Source organism: Balaenoptera physalus (assembly GCF_965194825.1).
Source record: "Balaenoptera physalus genome assembly, chromosome: 7".
In the NCBI taxonomy this organism is placed as follows: domain Eukaryota; kingdom Metazoa; phylum Chordata; class Mammalia; order Artiodactyla; family Balaenopteridae; genus Balaenoptera; species Balaenoptera physalus.
The window spans coordinates 43,879,926-43,904,282 of record NC_138886.1 but is presented as its reverse complement, the minus strand read 5'-3'; the positions used below and the strand labels follow the sequence as shown (position 1 = coordinate 43,904,282).

At 41.6% G+C, this 24,357-nt stretch overlaps 1 protein-coding gene across 2 annotated transcripts in view; it reads left to right on the top strand.

The window, feature by feature from the left end:
• PCSK5 (proprotein convertase subtilisin/kexin type 5) overlaps positions 1–24,357 on the top strand; it is a 457,855-nt gene that overhangs the window by 349,978 nt on the left and 83,520 nt on the right. For both annotated transcript variants that reach the window (XM_082470900.1, XM_082470899.1), the window contains exons 21-24: positions 6,791–6,893; positions 13,237–13,373; positions 19,726–19,932; positions 20,271–20,339. In XM_082470900.1, coding sequence (XP_082327026.1) covers positions 6,791–6,893; positions 13,237–13,373; positions 19,726–19,932; positions 20,271–20,339 — 516 coding nt within the window. The remainder of the gene's footprint in view (positions 1–6,790; positions 6,894–13,236; positions 13,374–19,725; positions 19,933–20,270; positions 20,340–24,357) is intronic.

Genomic DNA, 24,357 nt, shown 5'->3' with positions numbered 1-24,357 from the left:
AACAAGCTGCTTGTAAAATATCAATTCGATAAGCAGAATTGCCTTTTAATAAATAGTGGCCATTTTATCTGAGAAAATAAATTTGGAAGGTATATTCAATCATGGAGTAAATCTACTTAGTGCAGTATGCCAGCTCAAAAGTTCATTTGTTTACACAGTGAATTCCTTTTTGATACCCTTACCTCACCAAGTGGTTTAGAGGAGGCATGTACTCAGTTCTTTCTTTTTATAAATAGCAAAGCTACTTGGAACTCCAAAAGGGGAAATGAATTGGTACCAGGGAAATATTGCAGAAAGAGCATGGCTCAGACTCAGACAAACCTGGGTCACAACCCAACTCTGTCACTCACCTAGTTGAGTGAATTTATGCAAAATTTTTCATCTCTCTGAGCCTTGGTTTCGCATTCACAAAAGGGGCTGTTGTCTGGCTTAAACATTACATATTACAAATACATACAGTATTTGTAATATGGTAGGTGTCGGTGAATGGGGGCTTGTGTGATTGCTGCATCACCACTCTACTCAGGTGTGTTGGCCAAGACTTCACTTTGGATACATTTTTTTAGCAGCCTGACTATGCTCAGGGCCCAAACAGCAGGGAAAAACTAAAAGGATCAACTCTTAATTCCTTGCTCTTCGGACAGCATGCAGGCTGAGGGAAACAAAACACTCACGAGTGTGTTGGATCCACATTTTACAATCTGTCTTTTTGCAGGAGTGCCAGCCTATGGGGGTGCCAGAGTAGCATTTCAGAGCATCTGCACAAACCACACAGAAGAGCACTAGCACCTGAGAATGAAAAAGCAATGGGATCAGGAAGGATAAGTCTCGTCAATCAGAAAAGCCTGTGGGGGAGGAAAAGTGGAAATCACTAAGAGGACGAGGTAGAGAAGCAGTAGTCCCCAGACACCTCCAGGCTGTGGAAACAGAACTCTGCTTTGAGCTGCGTGATGTTCACTCTGCCTTTGTGACTTCTAATGGAAAGGAAAAACAGTGTTCCATCTGCCAGATGTCTCCATTTTCACAAGCTTTGTCCACTTACTCATGTATCTCCATTATCACAGGACGTCTCCCAAGACTCAGTTTAACAAACTGGCTCCCCAAGATGGTTGGTGCTCTTTGGACCCATCCCCAAAGGCAGATAATCCTGAGGTTTTTAGTTAAAATCAAGTATTGCCCTTCTAGGGAATAAACTCATTGTGTAGACGCGCGCGTGTGTGTGTGTGTGTGTGTGTGTGGCAAAATGTATTGTATGTAACATAAAATTTACTGTTTTAACCATTATTAGTGTACAGTTTTACAGCATTAATTACATTCACAGCCTAGTGCAACCCTTATCACTATCCATCACCAGAACTTTTTCATCTTCCCCACCTGAAACTCTGTACCCATTAAGCAATAACTCCCCACTTCCCCGCTTCCCCCAGCTCCCGGCAACCTCCATTTTACTTTCTGTCCCTCTGAAGTTGACTACTCTAGGTACCACGTATAAATGGAATCATGCAATATTTGTCCTTTTGTGACTGGTTTATTTCACTTAGCATATGTCTTCAAGTTTCATCATTGTTGTGGCATGTGTCAGAATTTCCTTCCTTTTTTTTTTATCAATTTTTTTTTTTTTAATTACACTATACTAGGTGTGCTTTATTTATTTATTTATTTATGGCTGTGTTGGATCTTCGTTTCTGTGCGAGGGCTTTCTCTAGTTGCGGCAAGCGGGGGCCACTCTTCATCGCGGTGCGCGGGCCTCTCACTATCGCGGCCTCTCTTGTTGTGGAGCACAGGCTCCAGACGCGCAGGCTCAGTAGTTGTGGCTCACGGGCCCAGTTGCTCCGTGGCATGTGGGATCTTCCCAGACCAGGGCTCGAACCCGTGTCTCCTGCATTGGCAGGCAGAGTCTCAACCACTGCGCCACCAGGGAAGCCCTCCTTCCTTTTTAAGGCTAAATAATTGTGTAGACTTTTAGGTGAAGATATTGCAGTCTCAGTTGATGGCCTCATATTCTGAACTTTGCTATAAAACTTCACAGTTAATGAGGCCTTAAAAACTGAATTATTTCATTAGTGTATAACTGGTTGAAAGTGTTACTGTGCATTTATTGTAGCTGGTGGAAAGTAATAAATACATGGATTTCTTTTCATGAAAACTGTCTGCACACAGTGGTATCTTAAGATGGAACCTAGTTGTTGGCATCCTTGCAAAGGGATAGTATTATTTGATTAGCACTTCTGGTTGTAGAAACATTCAGGAAAGTCACCTTCTATGATACCTGGCATCTGAGTGATAGGTCTACATAAACAGAGGTCTACAGATAATTCAGTACCCCAAGGCTGCTCACTGAAATAACCAGATCGAAAACCAAATGGCTGATTTCTCATCCAATGTCCCTCCTATTTTCTCTTACTAATCACCCTTGCTAAAAAGCTGTGTTAAACTCTCGTCATAATCTACTTATGTGTTTATTAGTCTACTTGGCTTATATATTTATTTGCTTAAATATTACAATAAATTTGACTCTAATCAATAAAGAAATATTACAAGGTACCAAAGAAAGCAAAGCATTTCAGCCGGAGACAGGAAGCTCTTCTAGCCATGTAAGCCTAAAAAATATCGCTATGTGAGTCTCAACCATGTTTGGTAGCTGCGGAGGATGTAATCAATGTTTACCTATTCTGGATGATTTCATAAAGTTTATTTATAACTTAGACTTGTTAACACAAACACATTCTGCAATGCCATCAAGAGGTGGAACAGGCGTACGAAGGCACTTACTTATACTTGTAAACTTTTAAATTTACAAGTATTAATTTTTAAGCTGTGTCTTCAACTGCTGAGACATCATTCCTCCCCATGAGACCCTACTGCCTCAGTGGCCTTTGAACTATTATAAGATGGGATGAGAAAGAAACTAAAAGGGGAATGAAAAGATTTTGATGACAAGAGAAAGATAATTTGGACATGATAATAATGGATGAAGACACCAGAAGGGAGAGCTTGGAGGCTGAGGAGGAGAACAAAAATATTGACCCCGAAGTCTGTGCTAAAGTGATTTTTCCTAAGAATTTTGTATATCACGCCTGTCATAAACATTCAGCTTCATTGTGCAATGAAAACAGACGACAAGAATTTACTGCTCCAACAACCAAAAAAAAAAAAAAAAAGCAACTTGACTATGTCCTTGGAATCTGGTTTCTTTGCTTTCAAATGTTCAGTGGAACACTTGTGCCTGCAAGGGCTGGGGGCAGTTGTTTATGTAACTCATTGGACGTCTACATAAATATGAAAAACGGGACAGGTTTCTCTATTCTCATCTGTTCTAAAGCCAGAGTTGGCTCTCAAGTTAAGAGGCATGCAGACTGGAGAGAGATGCACAGTTTAGCTGTCTTACGCTGATTCTCTTACATAAGCTTCTAGGTTATGAGATTTTCTCCATTTTGTTTCCAAATGGTAGGAGGAAAAGACATGTTTTAAGAGTCACTTATCAGGGAAGAAAAATGCTTCCGAAGGTTTTAGGTTGGGGAGAACTTTTATAGATCTGAGGATGGTGGGAGACGTGAAGAAAGGACTAAAGACAGACTGGTGGAGAAATATCCTGAGGAAAGATTGAGAGCATTAGATGGAGATTTGAGAATGGCCAAGAAAAAAGACTAACTTCCTCAGAGACAGAAGACAGGTGAACATTCAAGAAGATAGGAATTTTGACATTGAAAACAAGGATGCTGGGGAAACTCAGTATCTTATCAGAAAATTAGGTAGTGAGGTCACATTCTGAGAAAGAATGGGGAAAGAATGGTGGGACTGAGTCTTGGGAAGGTTGGACTAGCCCAAATGAGGAATGCAAGAGGGAACTAAACAGATGAATGAAGGGATGACCAAGCAGCCTAGGGCACCACCTGGGTAAGCTAGACTCATAATGGGGCTTAAGAAGCTTGTGTCTGGAGTGGGTACTTGAAATCTCAGAGATGGGGCAATTCCAAGTGATGATTATATCTAAGGTGGCACTTTGTCAGTACCAACAGAGGCCATAATACTTGAGCAGATCAAGGAAGTACAAGGCCAAGCTGTCAGTGCCACCTACTGGCTTATGGAAGCCAATGAGGAGGCAAATCAGATACAGAGGAGAGTTTAAAATTTTCACAGTAATAACTGAATAACCCTTGCTTGACCTAGCCATGCATCATCTGTAATTACAAAGGAGACTTTGGGTGTAGATGTAGGATAACTCACAGAACCATCTAAATAGCAGTTGATTTAGCAGAGCAAGGTATATTTAGTTTAAAATCCTACCCTAGCATTGACTCTAATATATCGTGAAGATTAAGGTGGACGGCTATCAGGAGTTGGGAGACCCAAACCACTGTCTCAGTTCCTATAGGCATGGATGCCAAGGCAAAGGAATGGTCTTTGCCTCTAGGTCTAGCAGAGTCCAGCGTATGCCCTTGTTCTTTGTTTCAGACTTTAACTTAGACTGTCCAAGAGGTCAAAGACACGTGGCCAGCATTTGGATTATAACTATCTCTTAAAAATCGTTCTACTCAAAAATCTTTGAGAAGCCAAGAACAGGGCCTATTTAATTTCTATCTCTAAATCTCACCTAGTCCCTGGCATATAGATGTTCAGAAAATATCATGGAATGAATGAGTGAATGAATGAGTGAGTGAGCTGTGCTCTCTATGATCCTACATTTCTCTAGAATACACTTTCTTTGGGTTTAGGAGCCTCTGTAACCCTCCCCCATTCCTGTTCCACTCAGCACACATCTTGTGAAAGACACATAGCTGTCATCTAACTCTGTAAACATAAATTGTTTTCATCGGCCATGTAGGCATGATCTACTTCTTCTTACTTGGTCCACCCTGGATCCTCTGCTCTTTATCTGGTTGATGCCTGGACTGATGACTGCTCCATTGGTTGTGCCTTGCACAACAAAAGTGAAAGAGATTTCAGCAAGGGCAACAATTAAGAGAGGAATGGGGGAGCCTGAAGAAATAAAAAAAGAAGGCTGCAGAACTATAATGCCTGTGTTGAGTGAGACAGTTGCATCTTGAAGTCACCACTCCTACTAGACAGAAGCCCCAGCTTTTTTCTGCCTCAGGACTGCTGATTACCAAGAGTACACCTAGTCCATTCTAACACCTTTGCGTGAATTAGTAAAAGGTGCCCCTTACAGAGGCAGAGGCTGTCCAGCTTGGTGGGATGAACACGGCAGGGGATTTCCACCTCCACTTGACCATTTGAGAAGGCACCTTGCGCAGTGAACAACCTGCACATTTACATTCTTTGCCCCTCTTGTTCCTCACTCTGTAGGGGCTAGGACTTCTGGGAGTCACTCCTGGGCTAAGAACCACAGTCCCATTCTGAAGGTTATGTATCAGATTTCTGGTCCACACTGTACCTTGGCAACTATTAGAAGGCACAGAAGAACAGAGTCCAAGATGTGCAGCATGTGCCACTGTTAGATGCTTGCATTGCTCTGAGTATGTACATTTCCACATTAGTTAACAAAACCAATAGAGTAACTCTCTGTGAAAGGCTTTTTCTGCCATGTAAGGGCAAACTCTGGTTGCCTCTTCAGTTTCACTTTTGTGGTTTAGTGCTAGCAAGTGGAAGATTTATGTAGGTAAGGTTTACCTTACCCAACTCTGCTAGTTCAGTAAAGCTATGGGAAAAGGCAGAGGGGTAGACTTCCCTCCACTCCTCACCAGTTAGGTCCAAGTTTCCAGGGCTTTTTGCAAGGCAACTACAATAAATCAGGCCGTGAATCTTGGAGTCTGCATAAGACCCCTCAATCAAACCGAGGGTGAGCCTTGCTCCCTCACTCTTCTGGCTAGATCTCAGATGAACACTGTTCAGACAGGCTTAGGGGCTATGAAAGTTGGGGCTGAAGTGGGAGGCAAGTGAAGGTTGTGACTCTACTGAAATCTGAACCTATATTTTCTGGACACGATCAGTTTCCAAATCACACAAAGTGGCTCTTTGGATCAGACTGAAGACACTTTTTGACTTTTTTTTTTTTAAGACAATGTCAGAAGAGGATGAGTGTAGTGTGAATAGAGGGTTGAATTCAATGAATAGACACCCATCATGAGGTAATCACCTGCAATGAGGTTGGCCTCTCTCCACCACCTTTGCCATGGGAGAAATTTTTTAAATGTCCACAAGTTTGTGAGGCTGAACTTGCTTCATGGAAAGTTCATGTGGAAAGGCCTCATCTGGGTCTTTCCTTGGGAGAGATAAACTTTCTAAGTCAATGAAGAATTCTCTGGCTATCTCTTTATTGTTACTCTTTCAGGGTGAGATGCAGCTCACATCTGTCCAATGTCAGCCAACATTCAATTCCCATTTTTGACTAGTAACCACAATCCCCCCCAGAGCGGTGGGACAAGATCTGGGTGGGTCCTGCCTGTGGCTTGACTTCAACCAAGATTAAAACTGGGCTCTTCGTGGGCCAGGAGCCCTCAGGTTTTAACGGGAAGATAGTAGGAGCTCAGTAAAGGGGTCCTATGGGATGCCCGCCCCCCCTCCCCGGCCTCTCCCTACTTATAAAATCTGTAACACATGTTGACTAGATCCAAAATTATGTCATTGCCTCATAACTTTTTGAGGTTCCAACTTCCGGGGCCCTTGGGTGAAGAGCAGACTGGCTGCTGAAGCCATTCAAGGTCTCCTCTCTCTGTGTTGTCTCCATCAGTTTTGGGCAGCCACAGAGGGATCTGGCTGCTCTCAGACTGACAGCCCAGACAGCACTGCCATGCAGAAATGAGATAAACAACTAGATTTTGTTCCCCAGGAGAATACATTGACGAGCACGGCCTCTGCCAGATCTGTGAAGCCTTGTGTGCCAAGTGCCGGGGGCCAACCCAGGAAGACTGCACTGGCTGCCCCGGCACAAGGTGAGTGACCTTTCTTGTATCTCCTGGGGTTGGGAGTTCATGAGATGCAGGATGGAGAGAGGAGGTGCTTACCACCTAGAAGCACCCCTTGGGCCTACAGGAAAAAGAATCAAACTCCTTCCCCTGACACAGAAACCTGCTGTGGTCTGGCCCAAGGTCAGACGTCTGTAGTGTCCTCCCCCTATGGTGCCCCGTAACCACTGTGAGAATCGGTTCCCTGGACACTACAGGGGCTTTCTCATCAGTGAAGGTAGTGGTGGCTTTGATGCCTAGAATCTCATCCCTTTCTGCACACCCGTCCCTCAACCATCATCTCCATCTGCGAATAAAATATCTACTCCTATTTCTAGAGTTAGTTCAAGGGTGAACTGTTCTATGAAAGCATTTTTTACCTCTTTCCAATAGAATTAACCTCACCCTCTTTATGTTCCCCTGTGCTCTGTACAAACTTCCATAAGTGCACCTGTGACATTTTCAGACATTGACTTACAAATCTACTTGTTAGACTGTAAGCCCCTTGAAATACTCATCTTTGTATCTCCATTACCTATCACAGTGCTAAGAAAACAGTAGGCACTCAATCAATGTTTGATAACTGAATGAATGAGGAAATAGCAAGTATCGAAATGGGATGAGCATCTTTGCTAATACACTGAGAATTTATAATGAAGAGAGTTGGGAGCCCATTGCATTTTTAATCAACACTCCTCTGATTCTAGCACTTAATGTTTATTGGCCTCATCTGCTCTGATAAATGCGTAGGAAGCAAGGTTTGTCCCAAGACCAGTATAATGAGGCTGCTCCAGTGGCAGGTGAGTCTCTAGGATGGACATTCCCTCTGCCTTGAACAACAGTCATTTCATCTAATTCTTTATCAGGACTGTAATACCCTGAGTAGGAACTGTGTTGTGTTTGTCTCCTTATTCCCCTACAGTGATCAACACATAGTAGTAGTTCAATAAATGTATGTGTTATTGAACTTGATGAAGTGTGTAATTAATATCATGAGCTTGGTTCTCCAAATAGCTCTCTCAGAAAGAGAAAGAGAGAGAGAGAGAGAGAGGAGGGAAGGAGGAAAGGAAGGAAACACAAAATAATAGTCTTGGACTTCCCTGGTGGCGCAGTGGTTGGGAGTCCGCCTGCCAGTGCAGGGGACACGGGTTCGAGCCCTGGTCCGGGAAGATCCCACATGCTGCGGAGTAGCTGGGCCCCTGCGCCACAACTACCAAGCCCGCGTGCCACAGCTAGAGAAAGCCCACGCGCAGCAATGAAGATCCAACACAGCCAAAAATAAATAAATAAATAAATTTATAAAAAAAATAAAATAATAGTCTTATTAAGAATTCTTAATGTTGTGATAACATTTTCTAAGTGTCTCTTTAAGACACCTATGCCTCTTGAGTTTGCTTTAAGCCAGCTTCAAGGCATGCTATTAGATACAGACAACATTTTGAAAATAGGTCCTTTTTCTCCTCTAACTCCTCACCACATCAACAATCAAATCCCATCTCACGTTTGGACATCTTTGAACCAAGGGAACTTTTTAGCATTTGTTTAATAAGGCAGCTACCATCATCCAGTGTACATTGCGGAAGTCATGATTGTCCCAGGCTCACCAGAAGTGAGAAAAAAATTCAACTACCATCAGTGGCCATTTTTTTAAAAATCGAAGCTCATTGGTACAAGAAGATCAGAGGTACACCTCCTGCGCCATTTGAATAGTTTGGCTTCAGCAGCCCATTCTTTAGCTTTTGAAGATAGAAAAGCATGTGTGTAGATCTCAAACCAGGTGTCCTCCTGGAAATCCTATTGCTCAGGAACAATTTTCTTCTCATCTCCCTGAGAGCCCCATTTCTTTCCCCATTTCTCTTCCTTGATGTCAGTTACTTGCAAATACATCCAAGAAAGGACATCGCATCATGGCAATGAACTAGCTGACTTTTCTTATCTGCATTTTCCAGAAAGGGGTTAGAAGATGAGGAGAAAGAAACTATTTTGAAAGGTGGTGTCGTTGACTTATTTGTCCTCAAAGGGCAGCCAAGTATTTTCTTTAAGTATTTTCCAAAGTATTTCCTTGAGTAGAATCAGGTCTACTCAAGACGGTCTTGAGCACCTGCTTTATGTCCGGCTCAGAGTTAGGTGCAAATCCATGGATTTTTATAGGTGGTTCAGGAGGTCAAAATCAAGGGCTGGTGAAGCACTCAGGGACCAGAACACTGGGGGAGCTTTAACACCCTAGGCCTGAAGCAAACCCTGTAGCCATAGAAGAAGGGGTGCCTGATAGAAACTGGAGCTGGAGGGAACATAGCCACTCCAGAATCATGTGAGGAGGAAGCCAGGTTGTGGCTCCAGAGGAAGAAATACCCCAATCTCTCTCTCCCCCCACCCTCAGATCTCCTGCTGGTGTTTCCCTGTCTGAAACACCTGGATGCCAATGAGGAACACCATTTACAAGTGAGGGAAGTGAGCTTGGGGACACAGTCTCTAGTGGGCACTTCCAGGGCATAGCAGGTCAGAGAATGGCAGAAAATGGATCTGGGGTGGGGGTAAGGGGTAAGGTGAGGCAAACAGAATAAACTATTGGTCACTCTGAGTTTCTTCCTATTCTTAAGCTTTTGGGGTATCTCCAGTCCTGGCACAATAAAGGTCATCCCTAAAGGAGTTTTTATCTGGCAAAGGAATGTTAACTTTTAACTTAGAGGTTTTCTTCAAAACAATATGAGAGGGAAGTAAATCACTGGGGATGTAGATGAAATAAGATTGGCCATGTGTTGACAATTATTGAAGCTGAGTGATGAGTACATGGGGGGGTTCTGTTATGTCTTGTTTATTTTATATATGTTTAAATTTTTCCATAATAAAATTTGAAAAAATAATTTAACTCTGAAGTTGGTTTAAAAGAAATTGAAACTTGAAAAGCTCTCTCTTCGTCTTCTAGCTTTCCCTTTACATTTCTATAAACCTTTGGGTTTATCTAGCTCCTTCAAGATGATTAAAAACTTGGGGGAAGCAAGTATCGTCTTTGCCACCGTTATTTAACACGTCTAGCTCTGTAATGTCGTGGTCCTCACTGCACGAGCTAATTTCCCAACCCAGTCCTGAAGGAACTGCAGAGTCTATGAACTAATTAAAAGCATGTAAAAGTTTTCTGACCCACTCTCAAATGTTTTATTTGATCTGTTTCAAGAATTCGGGGAGAAAAAGATCCTTTGCGGTATTTCATTCTGTTACAACATTAACGTGCCAAGAAATTACAGTAAATGCTCTTGTGATGGCTTTAGTTAGACCAAACCAACGATCAGCGTAGAGGACCAGCTAACTCTGACTTGCAACTCTTCTGTTCCAGTTCACATCTCTCTCTCACACACACACATACACCCTGGGACTTCTGGAAAATTTAGTGCCAATGTTGAGAACTTCACCTCTGCCCAACTCTTCAGCACTTGGTTTTGCCACCTTCTTCCTTTCCATGAGCCTGTTGGACCTGGAATGGTTCACAGCTTATGAAAAGGCCAAGAGCGTGTGTGACCTGGGGAGAGAAGGCCTTCCCCTGCAGAGATGAGCTTGCCTGAGTGTCCTAGAAATCCACAAACTGGATGATTGGTGGTCCCAGAGATGGCTTGAGTTCACTTTAAAGAAAATTTTCATCAGCCCCATGTAGCCCAGAACAAGATATCTCTTCTCCACTTGGGGAGATTTGTTGGTGGTGGTAGAAATCTGTGTCACTTGAAATGGGACTTTTCTTCAAGTTCCTTAGCAATTGTTCTTGAGCGGGATGGGGAGGTTGCAAGGGATGATGTAATTCAGTGCCTTCACTCAAGCACGACTGTTGTCCTTATCATTCAATCTTTATAAAGAATCATGTTCTTACAAAAACTGGGTACATCACCTGTGCTTTCTTCAGGGTAGAGACAGAGGGAGGTGGTTTGCAGCACAATTATTTGCTTGGTACTTTCTTAAAATAAGCTCTCAAGTAAGAAAGACAGCCCCTTCCCTACATAAACATGGCAGCACTACACCATCTGCTTCACCTCCATACCCACCCAAGTTCCTGAAGGGTTTTAAATGGTTCCAGCCATTGACAGTATTAGATCACCTCTCTCAAGAGAAATAACAAACCAATCTGTCATCTCTTCCTATAAAGAACAAAATGATGATGTACTTTCCATCTCTTTTTCAACTTAATTTAGCAAGAAAATGAACCTTCACAAATAAACATGCCCCATTCTCCTTTTCAGTGGAGAACAGAGTAGTTCACTTGTTTAAAAACCTCAGAAAGCTCCTACATAGTTTTTCTTAAAGGGAGGTTTTTGTTTTGTTTCCGTTTTTTTAACTAGCCACGACCAAATTACTCCTTGACAAATCTTCTAGCTAAGAAACCAGAGCAAGGGTGGGACCAGGATATTCCCAGTTGGCATTACTGCCATCAGCTAAAAGTCTGGAGCACAGTCTTCTCATTACGGGTCATGGTGCAGAAGACCTGTTTCGACATGAACAACCAGCTGTGTGTGCATGTCTGTTCAGGGCTGGGATTCCACACTCTGCAGCGGGCCAAAAGGGTTGTTGACTCCAGTGATGCTGGCTATGGTGACCAGAGCCTGAGGGGCTGAGGATCCAAGAACGAGGTGTCCTTCTTGTATGCTTGGCCTTAATCCCATTCTGTTTCCAAACAGATGCAAATGACACAGACTTTCAGGGAAGAGATGGAAGACTGCAGCAACACACATTCAAGATGCCTTGTCCCCACCCCGATTTCCTCCAAACCTGGTATTGAAATGCCAATCCTCCATTTAGGGCTGATTCTAGCTATAGAAACACAGGGATTTAGACAAGTAAACACCACCCCAGGAATGAGTTGCTCAAGACCTACACCTGGCCTTCCGTGTGACATCCAGACTGGGGAGAGAGAGAGAAAAAAACCCTAGCTTTGTTTGCAGGCCCTCAGTTCTCCCAGATCTGGATGCCACCATCACACCCTTGGAGGTCTCACACCCTCACGACTGACACAGTAACTACTGCTCTAAGGGAGCTCTCTGAGATGCCAGTTTGGCACCACCTGTATTACTTAGGTAGGAATCATTTAGCAAATTCCATAGTAACCCAGACTATCACTGAGAAGTTCTCCAAGTATGCTCTCTAGACCAGCACCATGAACATCATCTAGGAACTTGTCAAAAATACAGAATCTCGGCTCTCTCCCCACAGAAACTCTGGGGGTGGAGCTCCCCATCTCACTTCATCCATTCACATGACCCATCTGACTCTCGCTCTTAGACACTGTGGATTTTCTTCTGAGGAAAATTCTTGGACACAATTTATTTCATCACATTTGCTCTTGGGATTACTTTCAAGGGAAAGAAGAAGCAAAACTTTGAAAACATTAACCATGACATTATGGTATATATATATATATATATATATATATATATATATATATATATATATATATATATATATATATATATATAGTATGTGTATAAAACCAAAGGTTTTGGAAGCCCACATGCTAACTTATCTGCAGTGCCCTTGTAGGTGATGGCAAACATGGTCAGAAAATAGAGACTGTGGTACCCTATACATCAGGAAATACTTGCAAAAATGACAGAGTTCAACTATATATAGAATAGATAACTAATAAGAACCTACTGAATAGCACAGGGAACTCTATTCAATATTCTGTAATCACCTGTATGGGAATAGAATTTTAAAAAGAGTGGATATGTGTGTATGTATAACTGACTCACTTTGCCGTACAATATTGTAAATCAACTATACTCCAATAAAAAAATTAATTTGAAAAAAGTAAAAAACAAAAATCAGAATTCATTGATTACTTGCCATATGTATAGGTCAAGTTTATAAGTAGCACCTAAACTACAGGATGGTGCTTCTTCGGGAGCCCTTGGACTTGACATTCCCATTGCAAAGTGTGGGCATGCTGATAACTAAAGAAAGAATATTTACTCCAAGGCCTCTGGATTCAAAAACCCATTTAGTGTCTTGAAAGTTCAAAGACCTCCATCTGAGTGTTGGCCGGGTTTGGCTGGAGCCTACAGTGTGGGTTTAATCCCCGGGGTACTGGTTAATTTGTTTGAAACTAGAATCAAGATTACATCTCCAGCCAGTTCCTGGCATGCCTGCTGTTGGGTCCAAATCTCTGGCCAAGGATGGGTACATGACCAACATTCCCCATGTGCTAAGATGATCAGTCCCAGGCATCACCCTTGTTTCTCAAACAATGAAACCAAGAATGTGCAGTGAAACACAAACACCACATGTTCTAGTACTTAACACCATTCCATAAAGTCACCCTTACAAACTCTAAAAGTCTGGTTTCTTCTAGGATTTTTGATGATGGTCGCTGCGTTTTGAACTGTCCCTCGGGCAAATTTGAATTTAAGAACCAATGCCATCCATGCCACTCCACCTGCCAAGAATGCCAAGGAGATGAGCCTTCCAACTGCACCTCCTGTGGAGTAGGTGAGGGAGTCTGGTTGCTCGCTTCTTCTTCCTGCTGCAAACCTGCTTGCCCACTGGACATTATTTGGTTTGATTAAAAATCTTCATCTCTGGGGACAAGGGGGTGAGATTAGACAGCTGTCTGTTCATTAAAGAGTATGTACAACCTTGAAGTTTCTGCTTGTTGTCAGGACACAAGTTCAAATTGTTGGAGACACAGACCCACTGCCCCTGAGGAGATGAGAGAGAAACTATGAGATGTCTTTCCAGAGAAAAGGAAAGAAAGGGCATGCAAACACGATGACAGACATGAGCTAGACAAAGCTAAGACTCATTGAGGTGAAAGTGAAAAGCTAGGAAATTAAGGCAGACATATTTGGTCTTTAAGAGGAATAGCGTCATAGAGGTTGGGTCAGGGTCTCCTCAGCCCTGAGCTATGCCATTTAGAAGTTGTCAGAGCCCTGTGGGAACAGAGTAATCTTTTCCAAACACAAATATGACCTTTTCTGTCCCAGCCTTAGCAATGTTAACGTTTCTGCTGTCATTAAATTATATTCCATGAGCTCTCAAGTCCTCTGTTGTTTGACCCTTGACTCCTCTCCAGCCTCCCTACATATGCTGGCCCCCACTTTGACTTCATGGGGGACTAATTCATATTTTATTTGACTTACAGAGCACTTTAAAATTTGAGCCAAATTGGGAAATTTCAAATAAAAACCTGGGTTTTTTGTTTCTCTTGAAAATTTGGAAGATCTGGCAACACTGCTCCATATGGTCCCCAAATGGTTGACTGGAGACCATCGGGGCTGCTCTTCATTTCGTCACAGTCCCCACCCCTCCCAGCTGTCTCACTAATCTTGAGGCTCCCAGTTACCACCATCATGACATTTACACAGTTTTTCTAATAGGAGAGAATTATTTAGCTTTGTTCTTGCTTGTAATAAAACCAAGAAAAATGAAGAATAAATGAAGAGTATCGTGCATTTGCAGAAAAATGAGAGCTAACACACTTCTTTGTATAAATTAAAATGATTTCTTTGTGTTTCATACGTAAACAAATTATATCTGTCAAATTTTACCTCTAACCTGCTTATTCTGTTCCTTTTCTCATCTGTAAGATGGTGATCATGGCTGCCTTCTTTTAGGATTATTATGAAAATGAAATGAGATAATAATAAAGCACTTAGAATGGGGTGGGGTGCATAGGAAGTACTCACTAAATTTAGCAATTATTATTATTATCACTACTATTACTACTGTTACTGTTTGTACCTGCTTGCTCCTACAGGCATTTCAGTCTCTCTAGCTGTTCAGACTTCACTTGAGATGTTCCCCAGCCACTGTCTACCTGATCTCTTTCTATTCATCCTTTAGGCCTCCATTTCAATGTCATTTCCACAGTGAGGGCTGCCCTAACCTTCTTGTCTAGGCTAAGCCCCCTTCATGTGAGTACCCTTGGAGCCCAGCGCTTCCCATTCACAGGCCTCCTCACCCTTGCTCTCTACCTTGTCCATCAGACTCTGTGCCCTGTAAGAGCAGTCAATGGTTTCTACCTGTTTTCTGCTGTATTTCGAGCATGGCACAGAATCTGGCATATAGAAGGCACACAATAAATAAATGGATGAATGTATGGTTCAGTAGAAACAATATCGATCAGAAAATCTGGATTCTAGTCTCGGCTTTGTCACTAATAAACTGGAAGACACTAACCCCATCACCTCACCTCTTTAAGTCTCTCCATGTTTGTAAAAAGGGGGAGAATGGACAAGATGGCATCTAAATTCCCTTTCACATTTAAAACACACTAAATCTTCATATATGTACACAACTACGGAGTAGCTTAAACGCTAAACAAGTATCTAAAACGTTCTAAGCATCCTATGGCTACTTGGACCAATCCACACGTAAAGTGCCCTGACATTTCTTCTGTGTTTTCTATTTCAAAGTCTGTGTTTAACCTGTTCTCTTAACAAAATGTATTGTGGTGCCAAGGGGGAGAGAAGGTAGGGGAGGGAAGGACTGGGAGTTTGGGAGTAGCAGACGCAAACTATTATATGGGACGGACGAAAAACAGGGTCCTAGTACATAGCCCAGGGAACCATATTCAATATCCTGTGATGAACCATAATGGAAAAGAATATGAAATATACATATATATGTATAGCTGAGTTACTTCTCTGTATAGCAGAAAAAAAGCACAACTATTTGTTTTATGTTTGTTAATATCACCACTGATCTCATCAGAAAAGTCTTTGAGGATTGGGGAGCTGTCAAGCTCACAAGCACATGTGATAAACACAACATTTATATCAACTATACATCAATAATTTTAAAAAATGTATTGTGCCCCTCCCACATATAAGTTACTCTACATAGGTACCATGGAAAATGCAGTAAATAATAGCATGATACTCACTTTCAAGGAGTTTTACAATCTAACAGAAGGGTTTGTCCTCATGTATTATAAAACAGGAAGATATTAGATAAAGACTGAATGAATGGTAGCAACCCTACTACAGGTCACTGCTTTCAGCTGTAGCAAGAACAGGAGGCTTCCTGAAGAGGGGATGGTTGAGCAGGTTCTGATTAGCAGGGTTTTCTGCCTGTTAAGACTGTACTATCCCAAGTCCACATATTAGTGCAGCTAATCCATGAGGCAGAGCTGCAGAAGATAGATGATAGAATGGGTGCAGTTCTATATCAATAAGCTTTATTCAAAGGCTGAAATTCCTCTGGCTAGGGAGTCCCACCTACACACATAAGCCTGTCCCATCGCTTTGTAGAAATTTCATCCCTTGCTTAATTGTAACTTTGATAATGTTAGGTCTGAATCCTTTTGGAAAGGCAGATCTCCAGCTCTATTGGTGAAAATTCACTCTAAACTCTCTTCTAGGTTTATCCTCTACCAAACTGAGCCCAAAGCTAAATTCTACCAATCATACAACAGCTTCAGTAAGCAAAATGTTGGAGTAAACTTCATAAAGTTTATTTTCAGAGTCCTTCAGCCTTTCTTTCATCCTTTCCAGCAATCCTGTTCCCTTCCTGCCTTTCAACCCTCAACCTTCCTTTCCTCCGGCAGACATCCAATGCCTTCACGTTGGTCCACCTTCTCTTCTAACAAAATCAGTTGCCAAGAAATACTCTGGAAACAGTTAATTACTCTTCAGTATAAATGAAAGCCAATCTGAACTTCTTTTGGAGTTCCTTGATTTTTAACTCTTGTCTCCTATTACCGCATGAACGGTTTTGTCACATAACAAAAATATCAGCACTTCTACTACAAGAACCAGCCTCTCCCCCCATATCATTACAGGAACTTAAATTCTGAGACTCTGGGCAAGTAGCCAAAAATTTATGCATGATATTCGAATCACTGAGGTGTCCAAATAATCATCCAAAGCTAAGTGAGTGGCCATGCTGTCAAGCTAGTAGAAATATCAAATCTTGGCATAATCCTGAACCAATCACGTGGGGAAAGCTGGCCATTGTTAAGGTACCTAAGTGACTTCCTTTTGCATGGTCCATGTATTTTAAACAACAAGACCCTTTAAATCTCTGTCTTTTAAACCCAAATTATAATACCCAGAGGGGTCCAAATAGCAAAGCCATATCTGAACAATAAAAATGGAATTGGAGGGACTTCCCTGGTGGCGCAGTGGTTAAGACTCCACACTCCCAATGCAGGGGGCCTGGGTTTGATCCCTGCCCAGGGAACTAGATCCCACATGCATCCACAACTAAGAGTTCGCATGCCACAACTAAGGAGGCCCCGTGCCGCAACTAAGGAGCCGGCAAGCCGCAACTAAGACCAGGTGCAACCAAATAAATAAATAAATAAATAATAAATAAAATGGAATTGGAGAACATTTCCTCTAATATCTGAACCCATCATCATTCATTTTTAAGATTGTTGATCCAGGGACTTCCCTGGTGGCGCAGTGGTTAAGAATCCGCCTGCCAATGCAGGGGACACTGGTTCGATCCCAGGTCTGGGAAGATCCCACATGCCGCAGAGCAACTAAGTCCATGTGCCACAACTACTGAGCCTGTGCTCTAGAGCCCGTGAGCCACAACTACTGAAGCCCGCATACCACAACTACTGAAGCCCGTGTGCCACAACTACTGAAGCCCGCACGTCTAGAGCCCGTGCTCCGCAACAAGAAAAGCCACCACAATGAGAAGCCTGCACACCACAATGAAGAGTAGCCCCCACTCTCCGCAACTAGAGAAAGCCTGCATGCAGCAGCGAAGACCCAGCACAGCCAAAAATATATAAATTAATTAATTTTTAAAAAAAGATTGTTGATCCAGTTGGATACGTTGGAAAAATGGGAATATTGACAAATATGAATTCACTCACTCATACATTCAGTCATTCAACAAATATATATTTAGAACTCACCATATGCCAAGCTGCCCTTAAGCCTCTGGATCTTGAGTTGACATCATGTGAAGGTGTAGGGAATGTACAGCAACAGCTGGATGGAGGAGAGGGTGGGCTTTTCACTGCTCTCCCTCACATCTTCCTACCTACATGTGAGAAGGTTGGCACTTTGTAAAACAGAATCTTTTCTCAATGAGTCATGGTAGAAATGAGAAGAACAAAACTTGGAAAGTTGACCTTTTTGTGGTCTCTTGAGATTCGAGGTCCCACCAGATTGGGGTTTTAGGCTCCACAACCTTGATCTATAGCTGTAGAATCACCAAATGCACATTACATCCTCCCAAACACTCTCCTTCCCTTAGAGGATAATGTTTTTCCAAGTCTAACTTGGAGACTGCAAGCACTTTTTTCTACCACCTCTTTCAACACTCTCTTTATTTTCTTTGTCCCATGGGGACCAGCAGACTTCCGGCATGAAATCACCATCAGAAAAAAGGGAGCTTCAGAGTCCATAATCCAAGGGTGTGATTTTTAAATTGTATTTGAAATAGGGCTTTAATCAAATAAGAATATTAGGTTAAAACCTTTGAAAGTGCCTAGTTTACAGGTAAAAAACAGTCGAATGTGGGCAATTTCATGTGGTTCAATCTAATATTCAATATTATACTGACTTTCAGATTTTGCACTTATAACATGGAGTCAGCGCTATCTTTACAAATTCAGCAGCCTTGCAAATTTTTTTTAAAAAAATATTTATTATTTTTTAATTTTATTTATTTTTGTCTGCATCGGGTCTTAGTTGTGGCACACGGGCTCTTCGTTGTGGCGCACGGGCTTCTCTCTAGTTGTGGCCTGCAGGTTTTCTCTTCTTTAGTTGTGGCATGAGGGCTCCAGGGTGCGTGGGCTCTGTAGTTGTAGCGCATGGGTTTCAGAGCACATGGGCTCTGTAGCTTGCAGCACACAGGCTTTCTAGTTGAGGCGTGCAAGCTCAGTAGTTGTGGCACGTGGGCTTTGTTGCCCCACGGCATGTGGGATCTTAGTTCCCTGACCAAGGATCGAACCCGTGTCCCCTGCGTTGGAAGGCAGACTCTTTACCACTGGACTACCAGGGAAGTCCCAGCAGCCTTGCATCTTGAAGGTCAATGGTTCTGGGTCTTCGTGTGGTAGATCACATGATGAGTGAGCTCTAGACCCAGTTATTTTAGGTAATGCAGATATTTTCAGAGCCAGGGGCATGTGGGAGACCTGATTCAGAGAAGATGGATGCCCTGGGCACACTTAGCACAAGCAAAAACTCCAGGGGGTGGGAGGTAGGAGGCCTCTAGGTGCATCTACATTAATCTTGTGTGTTTAAGTGTATGATTAGAACTGATTAGAATCCTTTTGCATTCCTTATGATAGTTTGGAATTGATTAGAATTTTCCATTCCCTCCAGGGGCAACATTGGGTCTTCTGCAGGAGCAGATTCCCACAGTCTCATACTGGGAGTACTGCTGATTCTTTCCTTGCAGAGTCCAATGTTGACCGCCACTCAGAACTTCCAGGAATTCATATAAAGGAGTCAAAGAGGCATGTTTGGTTGAGTGCTTCAATAGGCTGTCAATACAGGAATTGGTAGCTGTGCAAAAAGTCAGTCCTTATACAGTTAACACAAGTGTGTGATTTTGATAACAGAATTCAAAATCATTCTAAAAGATTGCACTATCATAGAAATGCATCTATCATCAAGAATTTGTTTATTCTCATGGGATCTCTATAGTCCCCAACTCTGTGAGCTTCTACAGACACCAAAAGGAGCCCAAGGAAGTCTTTTCAACTACAAGTTCAAAGATACTGCATTTTCTATTCAACCATTCTTATCTTTCTGGTCCACTGGGAGCAAAAGCAGTTGGTCATATCTTTTTAATAAAATGACTTCAGTTATATTACCTTCATGGTTAATTCTGTATATTTTCCTTCTTTTAATTTTGCTCATTTCTATCTGTTTAGATAAGCACGGCCGAGAGCGGTTCCTGTACTGGGGAGAGTGCCGGGAGAGCTGCCCCACAGGCCACTACCCTGACGAGGACCACACCTGCCAGCCTTGCCTGGACAACTGTGAGCTTTGCCACAGCTCACACGTCTGCACACGATGCAGGCGTGGTTACTTCCTGGGGCCCTCCAACCGCACCTGCCGGCAGTTAGAGTGTGGACAAGGTAAGGCTGCTTCATCACTTATATACCCAACTACGTTCCCAGAAACTGAACTTACTTCTTTAATAAATAAAACCTACTAACTTGATTTCAAAGCTAGTTGCATGGCATACAGTCCAACTTTGTGCTATTTGTACCCAATCAAACTAATCTAATCTATTAAATTAATAGGAGGAGATAAAATGTGGGTGACACATACATCCTCAATCATGGTTGTGGGTTTCATAATTGTTCTATGATTTGCTTGAAAATAAGCTACACGCCAACGTATTTTTATAGCAACTAATGTGTCTCCATCCAGCGAAAATGAAATTGTGCTTTTTACTCCTCTTATTGTATAGGTGAAGTCCAAGACCCAGACTACGAAGAATGCATGCCTTGTGAAGAAGGGTGTCTGGGATGCAGTTTAGGTACGTCATCTCCCTTTTTCCTTAAAGTTGAAATAACTGTGTCCTTCTTCACACATCCGCATCCTGTCATTCCTTCAACAGGGACTCTTGTCATTGTTGTCACCATCAGTATCCATTAAGTGGGCTCACTTCCACGCAGACAGGGTCACAGTGAGAGATGCTCCCTTTTGAGGCAATGGATAGGTCACTAGTCTTCGCGAAACTCAAGTTTAGGAAAGGACAGGTATCTTCTCCTCTGGTTGTTAGCTAGTCGGCAGGTGATACCTACAGCAACCACATTTCAGGGTGCCTGGGACTTGGCCTCTGCTTAGCCTCTCAAGGTGACAATTTTGAAATGAGTAATGGTGGGAGAGAAATAAACTCAAACAAAGAAATACATAATTACTCTAACTCACTCCGTATATGAAACACAAAAGCTTTTCAGAAGTTTGGGAGTTTTCCTTTGCAAAAATGATTCTACTGCTTGGAGCCCAAGGCAATCTTTTGAGAGGAAAGCGACATGGAGTCAGTAGAGTTTAAAATTCCCATCATACAATGAAAAGCACTTGCCAGTCTTCCATATAATTCTCTAGTTCAAATTATTGCCTTCTCCTTTCTCCCCATGCACGCCTGGTTCTCCTGCAGAACAGTGTGTATCACACAGCACCACTGGATTGGACATAAAATGAAAAATCGGGAGGCCACCAAACCCCAAGAATGTATCTTAATGTAAATTTAGGCAAGATATTGACATAATTGGCACTTGGTTTTATGGATCTTTGAAAGGAAACCCAACCTAAATTAAAGATGCATGGGATAATCTCTCTTCATAGAGTTTCCATGAAACCCTGTGACTGGTTAACTCATGCTTCTAAAACATCAATGTGCACACACATCACAAGGGGGATTTGTTAAAATGCTGATTCTGATTCAGGGGTCTAGAGTGGGGCCTAAGAATTTGCATTTCTAACAAGTTGTCAGTGAAGCCCATGCTTCATAAAGCACTCATGAAGTTGCAGGGGGTTAGACTGTGCCAGGATTAAGTAGACTTTTTATTGGCCTTACTTAATAGATTCCCTTAATTCTTAAATATTATACATGAGTTATAATTTATCTGATGGCCATCACCATCTCTCTCTGCCTTAAATGGAAAGACATATTATCTATAATATATGTAACTATAAAACAGAGTTTTGAGGAACTGGAATACCATTCCCCCATTACCTTCCACTATACAATGGAGAATATATTATTGGAAAATAAAATATAATAATAAGTCGCACTTAAGAAGGGGGTAGCACTTAGAGTCAGAGATTTAAGGATAAAATACTAATTTTCTGGGAAGCAAAAATAGATCTAAACTAAGTAATGAAAGTATTAAAATCTAAAAGATGAGTAAATTCCAGTGTTTCTTGTGAAGAGATGGGAAGTAGTCTTTCTTGCAGGGAGCAACGATAAATGTTTTTGACTATCTTGATTTCACTTTTTTGTCCATTTCAGACCATATTTGCCCATTGGTTTGCCCATTTTCCCTGCTAAATTTTGTGGTCTCTTTTTATACCTTTGCTATCATGTGTTATGTGTCCATGCTAACATCTTTATGCATCATGGAGGGGGGTGTGTGTGTGTATGTATGTGTGTGTGTATGTGTCTGTCTGTCTGTAAAATCTCAAACCTATGATTTCAGCTCTCAGGTTTAAAGAGGTGGATGAATGTGTGTGGACTCATTTAGGATCAGTGAGAATCTGGTCATGGGGGTGGGAACGGTAACAACCATGATCTGTATTGTACCCACCCTTCTCTTAGCTGATTCAGCTAAAGATGAGACTGAGATGTCTCCCCTGGATGATGAATTCCATAGCAGATCCCAGCAATCTGGGGACTCAAAATCCAAAAGAATCCGTTTTCAAAAAAAGAGATAAATTAGAAAGTTTGATTCACTTTACAAAGTGCTATTAAAATACTTCATTCCCTCCTTTAAGAGACTTCAGTTGTCTACTATGTGCAGAGTGCTGGCCTTGGCAGTGGGAATTCAAAGGTGATATGACTGTGATTCTGCTGTGAGGCCCTCTCTGGCTGCCATAAGTGACACACCTGGAACCAAATCTTTTACAAGTCAAGCTGCCAGAGTAGAGAGATGTATACAGTGTAGTAGGATTGCAGGAGAGGGTGACATAGAACATTCTGCTAATTTCTAATTTGAAATTTGAAAATTTCTCTTAATTTATTAACTATATGTTGAACCTTGTTTATTTTTGTATTGCCTTAGCTGAAATCAATTATCATCTTATTTCTGAAGCTTTTGTTAATCTTTCCAATAGAATTAACTCTTTTTTCTTGTTTCCCCTGGTTTGTAGGCCAATGATAATACTTTTTACTGCTGATTTGTGTAATATTTGGTGTGTACACATCTTTCTGCCTAGAGAGTAAACTACTTCAGAACAAACTCTGTGACATATACACTGCTCCCACAAGAACTAGCAGCATGTCTAGGGTATAATAAAAGCACAATAAATGTGTAAACGTTTGTTGAATTGAATTTGAGAGTTGCCCAAATTCAGAGCAGAGATGCATGGCTCAGGATACACATGGATTTAGATACGTTTTCTCTAGTCAGACTGTGTCTCTGGGCCTTTTATCAGGCTGAAAACAAACGGATAACATTTTACATAATATCATTTTATTCTAAAAGGATTTGATGCCAAATTCTTTGTCTTTGTAACCAATATCTTAAATGGAAATTTCAACTAAGATAAATCTAAGTGTTCTAAATTACATTTCTTCATTAATTGAGAGGATAAGCAAATAGAATCATTTTTACACTTGACACTTGACTATAACCTAAGTTTGGGGCCCATACCTACGTCAGCATTGACTTGACTTAATGACTGATTTTAACCAAATTGTGTAAGATCTCTTTACTTCCTTACCATATCTATAAAATAGAGAGATTAATGTGCCTTTATCTTGGCTCAGAAATGGGTGATGAAAACTGATTAATATTTGCGTACTTACTAAAACAGCAATAGTCCCTACTCTTGGGGGAAAATATACACAAATTTGAAAATTTTTAAGTAACTGAAAGAAAAAAAAAAGCCATTTAAATTAAGTGCCACACCGGTCAGAATGGCCAACATCAAAAAATCTACAAACAATAAATGCTGGAGAGGGTATGGAGAAAAGGGAACCCTCTTGCACCGTTGGTGGGAATGTAAATTGATACAGCCGCTATGGAGAACAGTATGGAGGTTCCTTAAAAAACTAAAAATAGAACTACCATACGACCCAGAAATCCCACTACTGGCCATATACCCTGAGAAAACCATAATTCAAAAAGAGTCATGTACCACAATGTTCATTTCAGCTCTATATACAATAACCAGGACGTGGAAGCAACCTAAGTGTCCATCAACAGATGAATGGATAAAGAAGATGTGGCACATATACACAATGGAATATTACTCAGCCATAAAAAGAAACGAAATTGAGTTATTTGTAGTGAGGTGGATGGACCTAGAGTCTGTCATACAGAGTGAAGTAAGTCAGAAAGAGAAAAACAAATACCGTATGCTAACACATATATATGGAATCTAAAAAAAAAAAAAAAAAATGTTCATGAAGAACCTAGGGGCAAGATGGGAATAAAGACCCAGACCTACTAGAGAATGGACTTGAGCACATGGGGAGGGGGAAGAGTAAGCTGGGACAAAGTGAGAGAGTGGCATGGACATATATACACTACCAAACGTAAAATAGATAGCTAGTGGGAAGCAGCCGCATAGCACAGGGAGATCAGCTCGGTGCTTTGTGACCACCTAGAGGGGTGGGATAGGGAGGGTGGGAGGGAGGGAGACGCAAGAGGGAAGAGATATGGGGACATATGTATATGTATAACTGATTCACTTTGTTATAAAGCAGAAACTAACACACCATTGTAAAGCAATTATACTCCAATATAGATGTTAAAAAAAAATAAATAAGTATAAATAAATAACTAAATTAAGTGACAATTAAGGGGATAAATATATGTACCAAGTGA